The following is a 19,211-nucleotide window of genomic DNA, read 5'->3' as shown; positions in this document are numbered from 1 at the left end:
GTAAGCGGTTTGGACAATGGATGGATGGATGGATGGATATATATATATATATTAATATATATATATATTAGGCAGTCACATAAACTTTTAAAATGATCTCCATGTTGATTTAAACCTATGATATTATGTCTGTCAAACTGTTTGCCCTTAACCGTTTCAAAATCTCTCCTAAAGTCATCCCAGTATTGGCAGTATTTTCAATATACTCATGTATTTTTTGACATGACCACTAGCTCACCTCATATAGCTAATCAATACCTCAGTGACTTTTCAAAACTAGTTTCATGAATTAATTGAGCTGGTGGTGAAATTTCAATTTCAATACATGAAATGGCCGAGGTGAACCTGAGGAGAGGTTTAGGAACCATATTGGTGTTCATCTAGCCATCCAACAAGATATCAGTAACTTTTTGGAGAACATAAGAAATTCCTTTTAGTTTTTTTTGTTTTACTCATAATTTGCACATGTTCTAATATTAAAATTTGTTTTTAATACTGAGAAAATATAAATTTACTACCCAGATAAATAGCATTAAACATTAAACATTTCCTATGACTCCCTAAGACTTTTGCACAGTACTGTATATATCTCAGGATTCCTAATGAAACAGGATTTATGTGATTTTTTTCTGGTAATTGGTAATCACCTACACTACTTCATTGATGATCAGGTGCCTTTCTGTTGTTGTTGTACTAACGTGACTTATTAAGATTTTGTGTTATTTATGTTTACTTAGTTAATATATGATTAATTTGATTATGTTATTATCTTTACTAAGTTACCTCAGGACCGCTGTAGGTTTTGAGTTAATAAACTGTCTGCCGTCTGCCGCCCCCTGCTGGCCAAAGCGTCGCCGCTGCGATATCAGGCTGCTGCGCTCAGTGAGCAGAGAGCGCGGATTAAGTCTGTTACTCAGTTACGTTCTGGGCAGCGCGGAACCGGGACATTAATGGGATAGAATAGGAAGCCTTTATTGTCAGTGTACAGGTAGCAAATACAATATATAGAAAGAAATATAAAATATACATATAGAGGGGAGGGGAAAAGCTCCCCCCACTCATCAGCCTTAGATTTCATTACATTTTATTTTTTTCAGAATCAGAATTCACTCTATTGGTACAACTGCATGTACTATGAATTTGTTTAGGCAGTTTTGGTGCATTAACAGCCAACATAGAACATACGTCAGAGAAAAACAGTCATTTTGTATGTTTGTTCAGCTTACAGAACCCAATTACTTGTTTTATTAACATACATCACACTTCAGACAGAGTAAAAAGGGTTATACTGGTTATAAAGCAGAGATTTTACCTTTTTGCCACGGAGAAGCAGCGACATGTGAGACTCTGATACGGTAAAAATGATTCCTCCAGCACACAGTGAGCTATCCCAGCATGCACAGCGACACGGGGGAGTTTGCCCCCCCCCATGTCACCTTCCTGTCCCCCCCTGACAGAGACACTTCTCTGTTTGCAGTGTTGGGGTCCAGCGTCAGCTGGCAGGAGCCTGTAGGCAAGAGGAAGAGCCATTAATCCCATGACGAAGCCCAGCATCTCCATCATTATCACTGTCACACCTCACACACTCACTCACACAGAACTCGCTCCAATACACACATTTTATTCCCAATATACTCATGTAGCCGCCCGAGTCTGCGGCGCTCCGGCTGCCCCCTGCGCTGTGAGACACGCCGCGCTGAGAGACTCGCTGGGGCCGAACTGCACTTTAGCCTGCGCTCTATTATTCTGTACGATACATAAAATATAAAAAGTCAAATATGTGAATTACCTCAGGAAATGTTGGTCGCCCGCGCGACGCCGGCGGGAAGACGCGCCGAAATGACGCGGGTGTTAAACTAATAGGCTTAATTACAGGTAAATAAAATTACAAACAGCATTCATCAAACATATTAACCATAAAATTACACAACAAAGATTACCACTAAAAGTGAGTTTGTCTTTAGGTCACAATATGAACGTCTTTTAATCCACTTTGGACACACACCTCTCTCCAGCAGCGCGCCAACGCGACGCTCCCAACGCAGACGCATCTAGGCTGGTTCTCCGCAAAGCGCAGCACTCGCGTATTACACCGCGTATGCGTACATGGAAACGTTCATATTTCTCTGGTCAAGCTGTGTACTTTACACATGTGCACGTGCCCTATTTAAGTATTAGTAGTAATTCTGATATTCCCTGCACACGTACCACAGCCGCGAGGTCTGTGTATGTTTCCCTACGTTTTACAAATTCAGAGCGGCAGTTCACGGGGCTGCCAACTTTGATCAACTGGCTGGCGTGAGCTTTTCAATTTGGGACAAGTCTGCACACATATGCATACGCATTTAAATGTATGCAACAGTTCTATTACCTTGAAAATTGGCTGTAGGGTTTGCAAACTACCCCAATCCTCATCAAAATCATCTATGTTGGCGTTTAAAGACAAATTTGGAGTGCGGCAGGCGGTCGTCCGCGGAGGAGTAAAATGCATCATAAAAGTCTATACAAACACGTCCGCTTATACGTGCGCGGAGAGGTACCAGTCTGGCCGCCACGTGTTTTCTGTGTTGATTCCGGCTTCGTCTGCGCACTTACATGAGGATAACAAGACGCATGCGCGACGTGCAGTGCCACCAGAAATTGGCGTGGCAGTATGGTCACGTTTTGTCACGGAACATTGTCTTTACTAACGGTACAGATCGTATTAAAGTAGCATCTGATTTTTTTAAGAATGAGTGTCCAGAAGAGCTGTATATTTTCACAGACAAGAAAAAAATATTCCGAACACTATTGTGTCCTTCTTTGTACAGTGTCTTCAAAATTTAATGGCAGTATAAGTTTCTTAGAAAGCAGTGTCATGCGTACAAGGTACAATAAAATTCTAACCTGAAATTCTTACTTGCCTACTTTCATAAGCAGCATTATTTTTCATACAGTTCCATCCATCGATTTTTCTGGCACTTATCTAATATATAACATATAATCTATTTGTGTGTGTGTGTGTGTGTGCGGTATATATATATATATATATATATATATATATATATATATATATATATATATATATATATATATATATATATCCATCCATCCATTTTCCAAACCGCTTATCCTACTGGGTCGCGGGGGGTCCGGAGCCTATCCCGGAAGCAATGGGCACGAGGCAGGGAACAACCCAGGATGGGGGGCCAGCCCATCGCAGGGCACACTCACACAGCAGTCACTCACACAGGCACACCTATGGGCAATTTAGTAACTCCAACTAGCCTCAGCGTGTCTTTGGACTGTGGGGGCAAACTGGAGTACCCAGAGGAAACCCCACGACGACATGGGGAGAACATGCAATCTTTGTCATCGTCTACTGGATATAAAATATCTTCAAACGGGATATTAAACAGTTCAATCTTGAGAAATAAATTAGCTATTTTAAACATAGAATAATTAACTGACTTACACTGGAACAGACCCAATACAGAAAAAAGTATTGCAATAATAACATCATGTAGCAAAATTTGTCAGAAGGTTTAGTAGTGACTTGGCTCGAATCGGAAGAGATGAAGAAAAGAAAATTATAAATGAGATTTACTGCTTTAACCTGCAAACCAGTCAGTTGTCTTACTGATACAGAAAAAATTGTAGGAGGTGCCTTACAGAATAAATTGTATGATTATATATAAACATAAGGCAGAAGGAGCCTTTGTTAGATTGTGGCAAAAATGGCTTGAACAAGGTGAGCAGAACTCAGCCTATTTCTTTAGGCTAGAAAGTCAGCAAGCCTATCATCAAGCTAATCATGACTATGTATAGTTATTGCAGTCACTGGATGATTAAATAAAACCAGACAGTAGTAAAACTGCATATAGTTCACAGTACATGGTAAACAAAAGAAGTGGGCTTGCAGCTCTAATCAAAGCGTGTTCTTCAGAGCGCCATCTTGACTCCTTCGTCCTTGTACAACATTTAATGCCACAACCTCATACTAACAAGTGAGACTGGAAACGAAGGAACCGACCAAGATGGTTTTCTCGCACTGCCCCCCGGTGGACATGACCTTCAGTCCTCCAGATAGATGTAAACTACGCATGCAAGTGTAGTCGTGTCGTGTGAAGTCATGGCCCTAAAGCACAGACTTAGGAGATGTTCAGTGTCACAGCCAGATTGGGTAAGACTGCAGGTGCCGTCTTAGGACAATATTAATGAATCTGAAAAAAAGTACAGTCAGCGAATGCACAAAAAGGGCAAATGTGAGGGAAGGAAGCCCCCCCCCCCCCCCCCGAACCTCACTGCTCATAGATACCGTAGCTCACACAAGATAAGGATGCAGATAAAAGGTTTTGATGAGCTGTTACTGAGTGATACCAAACGTTCCTGCTACCCAAACAAAGCGAGGGCAGTTTCCCAGCTTTCAGCATTACAGTGCATGATGACATCTAGGACAGGCTGGACCCTTACCCCACCGCCCGCCGCTGACTTGGTTTGGATCCCCTGCTGTAGCTACAGCCCACACTAGGCAGTGAGGAGCAGCCCCAGTGTCAGCCATTCCTGCTCTGACTGACTTCAGGGGGAACAAAGTGCATCAAAGCCCACAGCTACTCTCTCTCATCTGACTCCAGTTGTGTGTCACCAACACACTGGGTCAGACAATGTGTTTAATACATTAAACTGATCTTTACTGAATATCAGGTCTGTGGCTGGAAAATCATTATTAATGACTGATTTTAATATCAAGATAAACCTTGATTTTTATGCTTTAAACTGAAATGGGGTGAAATGAAAACTATGCAGCAGCCCTGATCAAACCAGCTACTCCTACCTGCCCTTTATCAGTGAGACTAGAGCACTTAGGGAAGGAGGTGGAGCCGCCGCCTTATTTAATGGGTTTGAATTATTTTTACAAGTCAGGCACTACTTTCTGTCAGAAGGGTAATTATGAATCTGAATGAACAGAAATTACATGTGGAGTTCCTCAAGGGTCCGTTATTGGCAGTGGGCAGTGGTGGCTTAATGGTTGTTGGATTGAATCCCCGACCAGCAAGAACACTGCTCTCTGGGCACTGAATTAGCTGCCCCTTGCTATGTCACAATGTCACATATGGGTTAAATGCAGAGGACACATTTCGGTGTTGTACACTGTGTGCTGTGGTGTGTCAACACTGATCACCAATTAGAATTATAATCCTCACTGAGCCTCTTTGTTCAACATCTACATGCTTCCATTTGCTCAGATTACGGAACATTATAAAATCTCTGGAACACTTAAGGCCATGTTGTTAGTAAAATTCACAACAAATAATAATCTATTGTTATACATTATAATCATGGCTTTAAATATTTATCAAAAGGCATAACACATTATAGGCATGCTTATTATGCATAATGAATGATGTTTGAAGCTCTCTTCTTTAGTGCACTATAAATACCTTCATAATGCATTATAATGATCGGTATAAGCATTAAGGATGCTTTGTATTGCATTATGAAGGTATCTATAGTGCCTTATAGATGAGTGTGTCATAAAGCATTCATACAGCATTATAATCATGGGTATAATGTGTTATGCTTTTTATAAATATTTATAGCTGTGTTTAGAATGCTTTATGAGTGCAGTATAATTAAGCAATAACATATAAGAAGATACTCCGGTATATCATGGCTGTGATTCAGTCAAAGGCACAAGGCTACAGGCCACCACAAAAAATTTAAAAAAATAGTTCTCATAACATCAGTGCAACTGGGAGGGGCCATCGTGTCCAAACCATCCACATACCTGGATAATTCAGTCAATAACCAATATAGTTTTGTCTAATATTTCCGGTGGCAGCAGTAAAACAACTAGCCAGCTTATTATCGGAGTAACTTTGCATTGTAAATGAAAACCATGCCGCAGATTATGAGGCAGATTGCAAAGTTCAGTTATTGGCATCTTTAATAGCGTGATCCTTAAAAGGACAGTTGGCAGCTTATAAAAACTTATTCTGGAACAGAAAAGAACAAATCCCACAAAACGGAATACATATGAACCTTTACTTTCACTGTCACCTATGTAAATTTTTTAAACTGGTGGAAACACAGGCAGGTTCTGAAAAGGCATCAAGTGACAACCAGCCCAGCACCGGCTCCATGTTGGTGGAAATGAGGCATCAGTACAGTGTTCCCAGGTCCAGCCCAAGGTCTGCTTAAGATCCACCCAACGGAAGCTGAAACCAGCCCAATAAGAGAGAGAGAGAAGGATTTCTCTCTAAACCAGATACGGAAAAGCTTGTTCATGTGTTTATTTCCAGCAGGCTAGACTATTGAAATGGTGTCTTTGCAGGTCTTGGTAATAAATCAGTCAGACAGCTGCAGCTCATCCAGGATGCTGCCACCAGAGTCCTCACTAACACCAAGGAAGTAGAGCATATCACACAGGTCCGTAATCACTGCACTGGCTTCCTGAGCATCATAGGATTAATAATTAAATATTACTTGTGTACAAGGCACTAAATGGCACTAACTTCCTTGAACCTTGTGAAGCATCCAGACCCCTGAAAGTTTACTCAGTGTCCCAGAATGAAGACCAAGCAGGCTGAAGCAGCTTTTAGTGTCTATGCTCCCTGTCTGTGGAACAAGTTTCCTGAAGACCTGAGGTCTGCTAACACTGTCAGTTCATTATAATCAGGGATTAAAACGTTTTTGTTGCTGCTTTGTTTCAATAAATTAAATTAGCAGGAGTTTAGTCATACGCTGCCTCTACAATCTCACTTCTTTTTAGTTAACTGTTTATTTGTATTTTGGGCTTTTAGACTTTTTAAAATTGTTTTTTAAATTGACAATGAACGTGTTTGTAAGTCCCACACCAAAGTTCCGAAGTATCGAAAAAGTACCACAGCTGCAATGATGCTTTTGGTACTGGAACTTCTGGTACTGATACTCGACTGGAAGTTAATGGAAAAGGGAAAGAACCAAAAGTACCGAACCTGGTGCAGTGGAAAAGCACCCTGAATAAACTAGCCTTACTTAGCAATTGGATTTAAAGTCCACTGAGATAAAAAGCTCATGTAAATGTGAAAGACCAGGAGGCAGCGGGAGAGAGAAAGAGAAGCTCCACTGGCAGTAGAAAATGAAACACAATAAAACACACTCCACCTCATACAGGGAGAGAGAAGTGTGTGTGTGAACAGACTCACAGTGTAAGAATTCTGCTCTGTTCCTGGGCACTAATACCGGTAGGACGGTGTCTTTGGTAACTAGAAGGAGACAGAGAGAAACAGGGATGTGAGTAAAAGGAATTTACTTGTGGGAGATGGACTTCACTCACTGTGGAGATAACAGCAGTAGGGTATTATCATTATGAGGGACAATAACAGGCATTTTAACAAACTGCAAATCATGGTAAGTTACACATAATACAGATTTTTGGTTTCTATAATGTAGAAGAAACATGTTTCATGTGATCTGGGTTTTGCAGCCAGTAGAATGTGAAGCTCTTTCACCAGTTATCACAAAGATTTAAACTTATTGTAAACAAACTGACTTGGTCACACAAATGTGAGGCTGACTGTACTGCATACTCTCTCTGCATGGTCCACATCGGGGGGGGGGGGGGCAATTCTACCCGCAAAGTCCAGTGTGTACGCAGGTCTTTGGGGTAACCTTTAGGTCAGCTGTTCAACCCCAGGTGTGAGACCCTTCAGCCAATCAGTCCTCTAATTAGTAATCCAGCAAAAGCAGCCCTTTCTGGGTAAGACTGGCCAGCCCTGGTCTATATTAACATGAACAGACTAGAAATGTATTAACCTGGTGATGGATCTCTGCCATTTTCATTCTGCAAAAATTCTCCAGTTGATCTTTCAGCTCAGAAACCGCCTTCCTCAAATTCCCAAAATCAGATCTGGGACTGACAGAGATTCTGGGTCCAAATCCAGCTTCAGGAGTGACAGGAAGAGCCTGGCGCCTCTACAGACACACAGTCTGATTAAACAGCTTCATCAATACAAATGTGTATTGCAATCTAATTAACAGGACCATTAACATCTGACCAATGACAGACTAGTTGAAATACAAATGACAATATGCATCCATTTGAATACTCTGGTTTTCTTATTGCCAAAGTAGCTGTTCTGTTACCTGGAGGAAATGGATGTGATCTTCTGTGTGTGAAAGCTGCTCCAGCTCAGAGTGTCTCCACTTCAGTTCATCAATCTCCTGCTTCCGTCTGTCCATGTCTCCTTCAGCCTGACTCACTGCAGCCTTCTCCTGATCTCTGATCAGCTTTGTCACCTCAGAGCGTCTTCTCTCAATGGAGCTGATCATCTCAGTGAAGATCCTCTCGCTGTCCTCCACTGCTGACTGTGCTGAGCTCTGTTGGTGACACAGGGAGCAGAGGACAGTAAATTACAATTGGCCCCTTTTGAGACTCCAGAGAGCCTCATTGTACAATAGAGATGTGAGCTGACAGGAGGTATAAAAACAGCACAGGGCTGGGGTTTGGAGCATCACCATGCTGGATGCCTCAGGTACTGAAACCCAGCCAGCACTGATTGGAAATGATCACTCATTAAGCTCATACACTGTCAGCTGCAGGGATTTGGCAGAGACTGGTGGCTGTATGGGGCAGGTTGGTTGTCACCATTAGGTCTCAGTTTAATAGGTGACTTTTTTAGTGGTTATTTGCATTACGCTGGGTTGTGAAAAGTTGCATTTTTCTCAAATAGGCATTTATGGTATTTTTTTAAATAAATAAGCTACTACTGCTGCAACACTTGGTTAAACTCTGTAATCTAGCAACTTTATCCCACTGACCCAGAATAACCCACAGCAGCATTAATTTGATTAATCCGCACAAGTCTGTGAATCTGCAATCTGTTGAATCTGAAAGAAGATACAATATGATCACAAGCCAGCTGTTATCTTCTCCTCAGGTTCATACTCACTGTGAATGAGGCCACAGCCTCTCTCAGCTCCTGCAGTTCCTTCTCTCTCATCTGAATTCTCTGCTGAAATTCCCTCTGTTTTTCACCCATTTGTTTCTACAGATAGGAAACAAGACGACAAAACAAGTTTGTTTCATTAGCTGAGATCACATTCATTTATCATCCTGTCCAAACTGGAAAGACACACAATAAAGGAACAATAAGGGGTCAAAACTCACCAGGGAAAAAGTAGCTAAGAAAATGACACGTAGACTAACAGAGGGAATGGGGCAGCTAGTGATGTTAAGCTTGACAATAAAAAAGCGATTCACTACATTCTGAAGCACAGCTTCAGTTTCCTTCGTTCCACCCTGAACACGTGACCATGGTCATCTGAAGCTTCATTCTGCACTCAACCATGTGACTGCTTTGGAAACTGAAAATGTGGCACAATCCTCATTACCGGTTTCAAACCTGTTGTACAGCACATATTTCGGCGTACACACACACTGCAGCGTAAGTTTTAATCATCATAATAATTTAATAATAATTCATTTTCAATAATTAATTTAATAATAATAATTGTATGAATGATAATAATAATTGTATGAATACATAATATCAGATTTGGGTGAGGGTATTACCCAATAATCTGTATAATTTTCCCAGTATAGAGACCAAGAAACAAATGATTGATGAGGCTTTGGTCAATATGCACAACCCTTCACCATAGTGGATAACGCAGGATTTAGGGAGGTTGTGGGGATCCTGGATCCAACCTACATTCTCCCATCCAGGCAAACATGAAAGGGTTTGGTGACAGAAACATTTAAGATAGAAAAAGAGAAAGCAAAGGAAGAGGTGAGAAATGCCAAAGCAGTAAGACTAACATCTGACATGTGGACATTCATACATATGGAAGCTTATTTAGCAGTCAAATGCCATTTTATAAATGATAAGACTGAGCTGTCGACCTTATTATTGGGAGCAGGAAAATTCCCAAAGTCTCATTCTGCAGAAAACATGGCTGCAGTCGAGGCAGCCTGATGGAGGAGTGGGGAATACAGAATAAAGTGCGATGGCTCACACTGACGCTGCACAAAATGTGATTGTCTGTGTCAGACACACAACCTGCATTGCAGGTTTCTGTAGCCAATCTAATGCTCAGGCTGCTGTAGCGAACTAACAAAGACAGATGTGAGACAATTAACCAATAACAACAGTGCAGGGAAAACAGGCAACAAGTGCAGTAACTTATATTAATGAACACAAGACTAGGAAAACTCCCACAAACACTGAAAGTAAGAAACACACACAAGGAATTCAATACTTAGAAAGTACAGAAACATGTGGAACATAATAAAACAAGGCACAAGCTTCACAAGCAGAACAGAGAACTAACAAACACTGGGAAGAATAGAAAAGCAATAATTAAATGAAAGAGGTGAGGTTGGTTCCTGACCTGCCTCAAACCCATAACCAGCTGGTCTCAGCCTCTGTGTCACACACTCATCCCATTGAGTCAAATGCAGCCATGTGGGGAAAAGGAAGAACACACTAGGGCCAAAGACGATGAGAGGACAAAGTGGATGGACAGCGATGGCTGCTGGCCACACGGGGAAGAGACAGAAGGACAGGCACTGAGACGAAGCTTCATTATTTATGTCAAAGCTGCTCCACGCGTTATTAATATTAGTGAAATGTGCCGGTAAAAATGACATGAAGGTAAAATTAAAGCATGTAGGTAAGAATGTGTGTTCAGTAGCCTAGCAAATGGATGTGTGAATAGAAACATATAATAACAGTGTAATTGTTTATATAGTTTTATATTGGGCTGTCCGGGGGCTTGAATTCCTGGTTAGATATTCAGTCCCACTCCAGCCCTGACTACTTTTACTTCATTTGTTCCAAGTCAGACATAATTCAGCATATCAGACAAAACAATGAACCTCTTTGTTAATATTTTCATAAATTTTGAGCTTCACTGGTTATCATTGAAAGCCAAAATATTATCCTATGGCAACCAACACAATGCTTTAAAGGCTGAACCCTTTAACCTTGAATAGAAAAGTATTAATCTACGTACATCTTAGTACCGAAAGACCTTTTATAACATGTACATTTGTACTGTGTTGATGTAGGTAAGGTAAGGTAAGGTAAGGTACGGAGGTAAGGAGCACACACTGAGTACAGTGCCTTACCGCACCCACCACACGACGAACCACCTCAGGGATGAGAACCTGAGTGCAGCCGTGCAGTGGGTGACACCTCAGCACCACACCAGTCCCAATGGAACAGTGTGAGTTTTATCCGGTGGCTGCAGTGCCAATCCTGCAAAACACCTCTTGATGGAGTATAGAAATGCATGGCGATAATGTGAAAAGTTAAACTTTATTATGAAAATATTATTTTATAATAATAATTGTCTAATGAAAATCGCAACATTATTACGAAACAATAAATTGTCAAATTAAAAAATTATACATAGAAGACAAGTGTTATTATGAAATATAATTTTATGAAATGTATGAAATTTTATGAAATTATTTAAAAATAAAAGGATACATTATTGAAATATTTATCATTTTATTTATATTTTTTGATATACTTATTTATTTTATTTTGAGTGTCATGGCGTCCCGTACAAACATCTTCGCCGGGCACGGCCTTACTGTACTGTGGCTCTAGTGAGTTCTTCTGTACTATGAAGGGTTACTGGCTTGTCGGATGTAAGGTACCACAGTTTAAATGGACTTCATATTCGTTTACTTACATTTTGCCCAGACTACCTTAAATCCGACAAGCTAGTAACCCCGCTAGTAAGACCGGACAAGTAGGTCATGACAACTTTACCGAACCAGACTTGATCTGAGTGTTTCGTAGCAATTACACGAACAAGTGTTAAGACAAAATCCATTTATTTAAAATTAACTTTTAGATAATAACAATAATTGATACTTTCACTGATCCCTTTGGGGAAATTGTTTTAGATAGAAAGGGGAAATTCTTTTAAATTAGCCTGACCTGTATCTCCGCCCTTCCTGTAGCAGCTGAGACTGTATCATGGCCTCTGTGTTCATCCATCGTACAGAGATAACAGATACACTGCTGGTGGGTACGGCAGTAAACCTCCAGCGGTTTGTCATGGTGGGAACAGACCTTGTCCTTCAGATGGCCGATGGCATCAATGAGCTTGTGCTGTTTTGCATGGTGGAGTTTGTTGTGAAGCTGCAGGTCAGTTTCACAGTAGGAGGCCAGACACACCAGGCAGGACTTGACAGCTTTGTGTTTTCTCCCAGTACAGACGTCACACTCCACATCTCCAGGTTCAGCATACTGGTCAGCAGGAGCAGCTGCTTGTAGTCCAGTCTTCTTCAGTTTCTCCACCACTTCAGCCAGCATGGTGTTTCTGCCCAGAACAGGTCTGGGTATGAAGGTCTGTCTGCACTGGGGGCAGCTGTAAACTCCAGCATGATCTTCCTGATCCCAGCAGCTCTTAATGCAGCTCATACAGTAACTATGTCCACAGGGAATAGTTACTGGATCCTTTAGTAGATCTAGACAGATTGCACAACTTAACTCATTTACAGTTGAAACCAAAAGTTTACATACACTGTATAAAAAGACATATAACTTTTTTTTCTTACTGTCTGATATTAAATCATACAAAACCCTTTCAGTTTTAGGCCCGTTCGGATTCCCAAAGTAATTTATTTTTGCTAAATTTCAAGAAAAAGTGTGAGAAAATTTTTTAGAGATTTTTTTAGTACTCTCTTCAAAGTCAAAAGTTTACATACACTAAGGTTACTATGTCTTAAAACTAATTGGGAAAGCCCAGATGATGATGTCATAGCTTTGGAAGCGTCTGATAGGTTAATTGACACCACTTGAGTTGATTGGAGGCACACCTGTGGATGTATGTAAAGGCAAACCTCAACACACTGCTTCCTTTTGTGACACCATGGGAAAGTCTAAACAAATCAGCCAAGACATCAGGAAGAGATTTGTGGACCTCCACAAGACTGGTTCAACCTTGGGAGCAATTTCCAGATATATGAAGGTGCAACGTTCATCTGTTCAAACAATTATACGCAAGTATAAACAACATGGGAATGTCCAGCCATCATACCGCTCAGGAAGAAGACGGCTCCTGAGTCCAAGAGATGAACGTGTTTTGGTGCGGAATGTGCGTATCAATCCCAGAACAAAAGCAAAAGACCTTGTGAGGATGCTGGCTGAAGCTGGTAAGAGTGTATCACTATCCACAGTGAAACGAGTCCTGTACCGACATGCGCTGAAAGGCTACTCAGCGAGGAAAAAGCCATTACTCCAAAAGCGACATAAAAAAGCCAGATTACACTTTGCAAATACACACAGGGACAAAGACCCTAATTTCTGGAGACATGTCCTGTGGTCTGACGAAACAAAAATTGAACTGTTTGGCCATAATGACCATCGTCATATTTGGAGGAAAAAGGGGGAAGCCTTCAAGCCTGAGAACACCATCCCAACTGTGAAGTACGGAGGTGGCAGCATCATGTTGTGGGGGTGTTTTGCTGCAGGAGGGACTGGTGCACTTCACAAAATAGATGGCATCATGAAGAAAGAACAGTATGTTGAAATATTGAAGCAGCATCTCAAGACATCAGCCAGGAAGTTAAAGCTTGGGCGCAAATGGGTCTTCCAAATGGACAATGACCCTAAGCATACTGCAAAATTGGTTACAAAGTGGCTTAAGGGCAACAAAGTCAATGTTTTGGAGTGGCCATCACAAAGCCCTGATCTCAATCCCATAGAAAATTTGTGGTCAGAGCTGAAAAGACGTGTGAGAGCAAGGCGGCCTACAAACCTGACTCAATTACACCAGTTCTGTCAGGAGGAATGGGCCAAAATTCCATTAAACTGTTGTGAGAAGCTTGTGGACGGATACCCAAAGCGTTTGCGTCAAGTCATTTAGTTTAAAGGCAATTCTACCAAATACTAAGCAAATTTATGTAAACTTTTGACTTTGAAGAAAGTACTAAAAAAATCTCTGAAAAATTCTCTCACACATTATCTTGACATTTAGCAAATATAAATTATTTTGGGAATCCGAACAGGCCTAACACTGAAAGGGTTTTGTATGATTTCATATCAGACAGTAAGAAAAAAAAAGTTATATGTCTTTTTATACAGTGTATGTAAACTTTTGGTTTCAACTGTACATCCACTGCAACTCTGGCTTCTGCCATTTTACCACGAACACTGATAGGATTCAGTCTCGTTTTCTCTCACAGTCATCTGTGTGTGACAGTGGGAGGAACTTCCTGCTTCTCAGACTGCAGCAGGTGTGGTTTTGGACTGAGACCAGACTGAGAAGAGCAGACTGGGCAAACAGTGGAGCTGCAGTTTATGAACAAAATAGTACATTATACAAACTGTACCCAAAGCAAACATTTATTTATCTTTTATGAGAATAACAGTTACTGACATTGTTTTTCTGTACACAAACTATAATCCTACTCTTTGATTTTTTGCAGTAGATAGAAATTAGGTATAAAGGTATAAGAGAGCAGATCTACTGAGAATGAATTTCTGTGTCGGTTTAGAAACATGTTTGGGATCATGTGGTTTCAGGTGAAACATGCAGGGATGTGCAGTTATAGACAGACTGTGTCAGGATTAGACAGAACAAGCTTTGACAAGTGCTGTCAATGCACAGATTTGTTTTTTTACATTATTCTATATACAATATTCATGAAAATATATGTCATCTCTAACTTTTCTTTCTGTGTGTTTGTGCAGGGAGTGTATTTATGTTAGGAAGGACAGTCAAGTTCAGAGTGATCATTTTAATCATCCAAAATAATTCCATACTCTAATAATGAAAATTGAACACTACTCTTATATTTAAGCCAAAAGTTAATGGACCAGCTTCAGCCATCCCCAGGAACAGAAAGATCATATATCAAAAAAGTATCCAACAAATTCCAATAACTGCAGTACAGGGTTATGGGACACACACATCACAGGAAGCACAGGGCACAAGGCAGAGACACCCTGGATGGGATGCCAGTCCATCACAGGGCAAACACTCACTCACATGCTGAGGACAATCAAGAGACACTAATTCACCAAACTGCATGATCGTGGACAGCATGAGGAAACCTGAGGAAACCCACAGGAACACGGGGAGAACCAGAACCAGGACTGGGAACCACACCCACAAGCCTGGAGGTGTGAAGTGAGAGCAGCTGGTCTGAAGTCCTGAAGGGAGCTGTAGCGCCATTTCTTTGGAACAGTGTGGAGCCGTCCTGCATTACTGCTTATCCTGTACGGGGGGGTGGGGAGCCTGGAGCCTGTCCCAGGTGGCACAGGGCGGGGGACACAATGGACAGGATACTAGTTTATAGCAGAGCACAAACTCACACATACAGACGCACACTAAGGGCAGCTTAGAGATTCCAATCGGCTGATCGCAGTTTCATGTTCTCCAAAGTAGGAGGAGAAAGCCCACATTGGAAGAACATGCAGACTTCACACATACAGCAGGAGGGACAGGAAACAAGCCAAGAGACAGAGGTTACTCCCCGAGACCCCACACCCCCCCACAATCACACATACTGTTAGGATTTATTTAAAAGTTACATTTTAATGCTACAAAATGATGACTGACTATGAACTTCATATTCCAGAACTGTGTTGGAATCTATGCTGACTGTAAGAATGTTACCTTACAGGATTTACCCGTTTCTGTGCCCTGTACCTACAGTAAGGAGCTGGGATCTCTGCTCCTTCAAAGCAGACAGACTCACTCACATATGATTACAGTTCTAGTACATAGCAGATACTGTTGCTGAAAGTGGTGAACAAGTGAGGCAAATATAACAATGCAAACATGCCGCTGTCAAGGTGCTGCCTGGGCACTAGTGCAGCTAGGCTGGTATTTCTGGGCTCCACAGACATCACTGGTGGTTGGTGTCGTGGTCACCGGGGTGCAGCAGGTGTTTGTCAGACAACAAACAGGGACTTACTGGGATCAGAATGGGAGGCTATGGAACCGGCAACACATAAGGCACAACATCAGTGATCGAACTGGGGAACACAGGACCAGGAAGCACTTATATGGAGGACTAATGATGGAAGAGACTGGAGACAGCTGGGAGTGTTTAACACGAGGGCTGGAACGAGACGTGAGACCAACAAGCAGCAAACATGGCCTGTTAGAGCCACGTTAGGGAGGAGGCGGGACATTTAATTACATTTTTATATAGTGCATCACAGAGTCGTCCCAAGGCACTTTACATAGATGTGTAGTCATACATTACAACATCATTAAAGACATTAATACACAACGGGAAAAAGGAAAGAAAGATATTAAATAAAGAAAGCCAGATGACAACGGAGGAGAGGAACCAAAACCCCCAAGTAAGGAGATAAAATAGACCTCTGGAGGTCCATGGACAACTGGCTGCCCAACCCCCCCCCCCCCCCCCCCCGCAGACTAATATTACTGAGAACAGAAAAGAGTGGAGCTGCTTGCTAAAGGCCAGGTGTGAGGTGTGATTAAAGTCTGTCAATAAGCCTGTTCTCCACGCTGGCCTGTGTAGGGTGACACTCAAGGCTGCACCCAGGATGACACAGTTAGCAGGTCCAATTCGCAGTGTCACCCCTCCTTGGGACAGAACCAGGACTCCAGCTCAGATGGTGCCCCCCCCCGGGCAGCACCTGGAAATGTGGGGAGGCAGAGAGCATGGATGGTCAGAACATGCGTTGACACATAAATGGACAGGCATAGTGGATAAAAATGGCATTGCTTAATGTGACAGTACCAACCAGAAACTGGGACCAGAGTAAACGGAGTCTGGGATGAAGGAGGGACCCACGTATCAGGACCCAGGGCAGTCCAGCAGGACATCCTCTGGATCCATCTTCTCTGGGCTGGTGGCAGCCTGCAGGCATGTGCCGGTGGGACGTCAGGATAGAAAGTGGGCACCAGCAGGCCGTCAGGAGATGAGGTGGGCGCCGGCTGGACGTCTGGGGACATTGAGGTGGGTGCTGGCCAGGCATCAGGGGACAGCGAGGTGGACGCTGGCCTGACATTATGGAGCAGTGTGGCAGGTGTCGGCTGGTTACCAGGGAACCGTGTCAGATTCTATGAGAAGCCTAGAGGCAACCAAGGCCTCACCTGTGTTGGACACTGTGGGTGCGGCCTGAGCCTCCCTCTCTGGGCCGGGAGCCTTAAGTGCGGATGTAACGACTGCAACGGCTGGCTCTCCTGGGCCAGATGCTGTAGATTCAGTGTCTTTCAATCACGAGTGCGCTTCCCTAACCATTAAGTCACCACTGCTCACTACTATGTGTACTATTAAAAGAGGCAGTAGGGTCTTGTCCAGCCAGCTGACAAAACGTTTCCACATTTAATTGGAACGAAGGACGGTAGGAAACATCTGTATTGTGTGCAGACTTCCAATAAAACCATGTTGAAGCAAAGTCCGACCTCTACTGTGGTCCAGCACTCTGACAACCATAGAACTAGGAGTGAAGCCTGTTCTTCTGTGCTGGAGAGCTTTGGGGAGCATGTTTTGGCGAACAGGGGGATCACAGTAAATCCCAGAGAAGCATCATCGTCAGACTTCAAGTGACAATGAGGACGCAGGTCGCCCTACGGCAAACGACATGGAGACGGCGGGCTCCTTTTCTCCAGAGCACCCCACCTCTGCGGGGTTCAGCACACTCACTCCATTCCAGAGGGCCCTGAGGATCTCCGCTATAGCTGCCACACCCTCCACTTGGGAGTCCGGGGAGAGGGCTATGCCATCTGTCAGAGATGGGCCATTCTCTCTGGGCAAAGATGTACTGCGGCCTGAACCAGCGACATTAGGTATGCTTGACACAAGCAGCAGTGATCGGCTGTAGGGACCTGGGGAATCTACTGGGGCTTGTCGAGTTCCGTCAGTCTGTTGGGTGCCAGGATGAACGACTCTGGGAGCAGGTGTTGTCAGACAATAAACTGGGATTTACTGGGATCAAGATGGGAGGCTAGGGAACGAGCAACATGGAGGGCACCACATCAATGGGGAACACAGGGCCAGGAAGCACTTATACAGGAATAACAAGGGAACAGACTGGAGGTAGCAGGGAGTGTTTAACATGAGGGATGGAACGAGACGCGAGACCAACGAGCAGCAGGCATGGCTTATTAGAGCCACGTCAGGGAGGTGGCAGGACATGACGTTTGGGGCTATGGTTAGGGTTAGGATTAGGCTTAGGTTTAGAGTAAAGTGTTTGTGGCAGAGAGCGGTCAGTAGTACAAGGACATGACTATGCCACCTGGGGAATTTCACCACAGGAAAAATTACTCTAAATTAAGAGCACACAAGTTCATTTACCGAATGGAGCTAGAGACGTGTTTGTACTATTAACAGGTTGTTGAAAATATAAAACAAAAAAACAAGACAAGCGCTTTAGCATCAACAACCTTAAAAAATAAACCAGCAACCAGCCTTTGGCCACTGGCTGACTAAACTCAAGCAGGAGACAGGTGTCCGGGGAAGTTGATCAAAAGGGGGAATAGAGTCCCTTAAACTAACACACACACACACACACATACACACACACACACACACACACACACGCACCTGTGCTCCACCACACTGATCCCCACACAAATATACTGCACAAGGTGAAAGTGTGAACACTACCACCCCAGACCAATCAAATCTTAGTTAGCCAGATCAATCGAGGCAGCCACTGCTCACAGTCTCCCAGAAAATACCCCAATCTAACCAAGAATCTGAGTGTTGAAAACTATGAAGAGTGCAAACAATGAGTAGCAGAATACAGGCTGTCCCTCTGTATCAGTCCCATACAGAAAGAAAGGGCGGCCCAAAGTCTGTTAAGTCGCAGAACTAGGGAATGAAACAGCTCCAAATGCAGGAAAAGGTGCGACGATCCTTAGCGCGTTCCAAGGCTCCCAGCACATCGCCGATGTCCCACCGAGGATCAGGAGCTTCAAGCAGCAGTTGTTGGGCGACATCGGACCGGCTGAGGACAAGACAAGACTGATGGAAAAGAAAAACTGACGTAGGAAACACAGCAGCCACAGTGCAGGTTCAAACTATTATTGTCTGACAAACCTGCTGGAAGAGGCATAAACTGAAGCTGACGAGCAACTGAAACTGTAATCCTGGCAACAACCGTAACTACAATTAAAACACATCAAGTAAAGCAACTGACAAGTAGCTATAGGCCTAGTCACCAGAATAACTTGCAACCACTGGAGCTGCAACACAGACACAAGAGAAACACTGCAATATAAAATATTACCATTAGCCATTT

The 19,211-nt window shown here is 42.9% G+C and overlaps 1 protein-coding gene across 1 annotated transcript in view; it reads right to left on the bottom strand.

Moving 5' to 3' along the window:
• Positions 1–19,211, bottom strand: part of LOC125729050 (E3 ubiquitin-protein ligase TRIM47-like) — a 93,735-nt gene that overhangs the window by 40,082 nt on the left and 34,442 nt on the right. Inside the window, exons 3-4 of the mRNA XM_049005601.1 lie at positions 8,107–8,340; positions 7,777–7,935 (exon numbers count right to left, since the gene is read on the bottom strand). Of these exons, the coding sequence (XP_048861558.1) occupies positions 7,777–7,935; positions 8,107–8,340 (393 nt within the window). The remainder of the gene's footprint in view (positions 1–7,776; positions 7,936–8,106; positions 8,341–19,211) is intronic.

The sequence above is a fragment of the Brienomyrus brachyistius genome, unplaced genomic scaffold, assembly GCF_023856365.1.
Source record: "Brienomyrus brachyistius isolate T26 unplaced genomic scaffold, BBRACH_0.4 scaffold433, whole genome shotgun sequence".
NCBI classification, from domain to species: domain Eukaryota; kingdom Metazoa; phylum Chordata; class Actinopteri; order Osteoglossiformes; family Mormyridae; genus Brienomyrus; species Brienomyrus brachyistius.
This window is presented reverse-complemented; position numbering and strand designations above follow the sequence as displayed.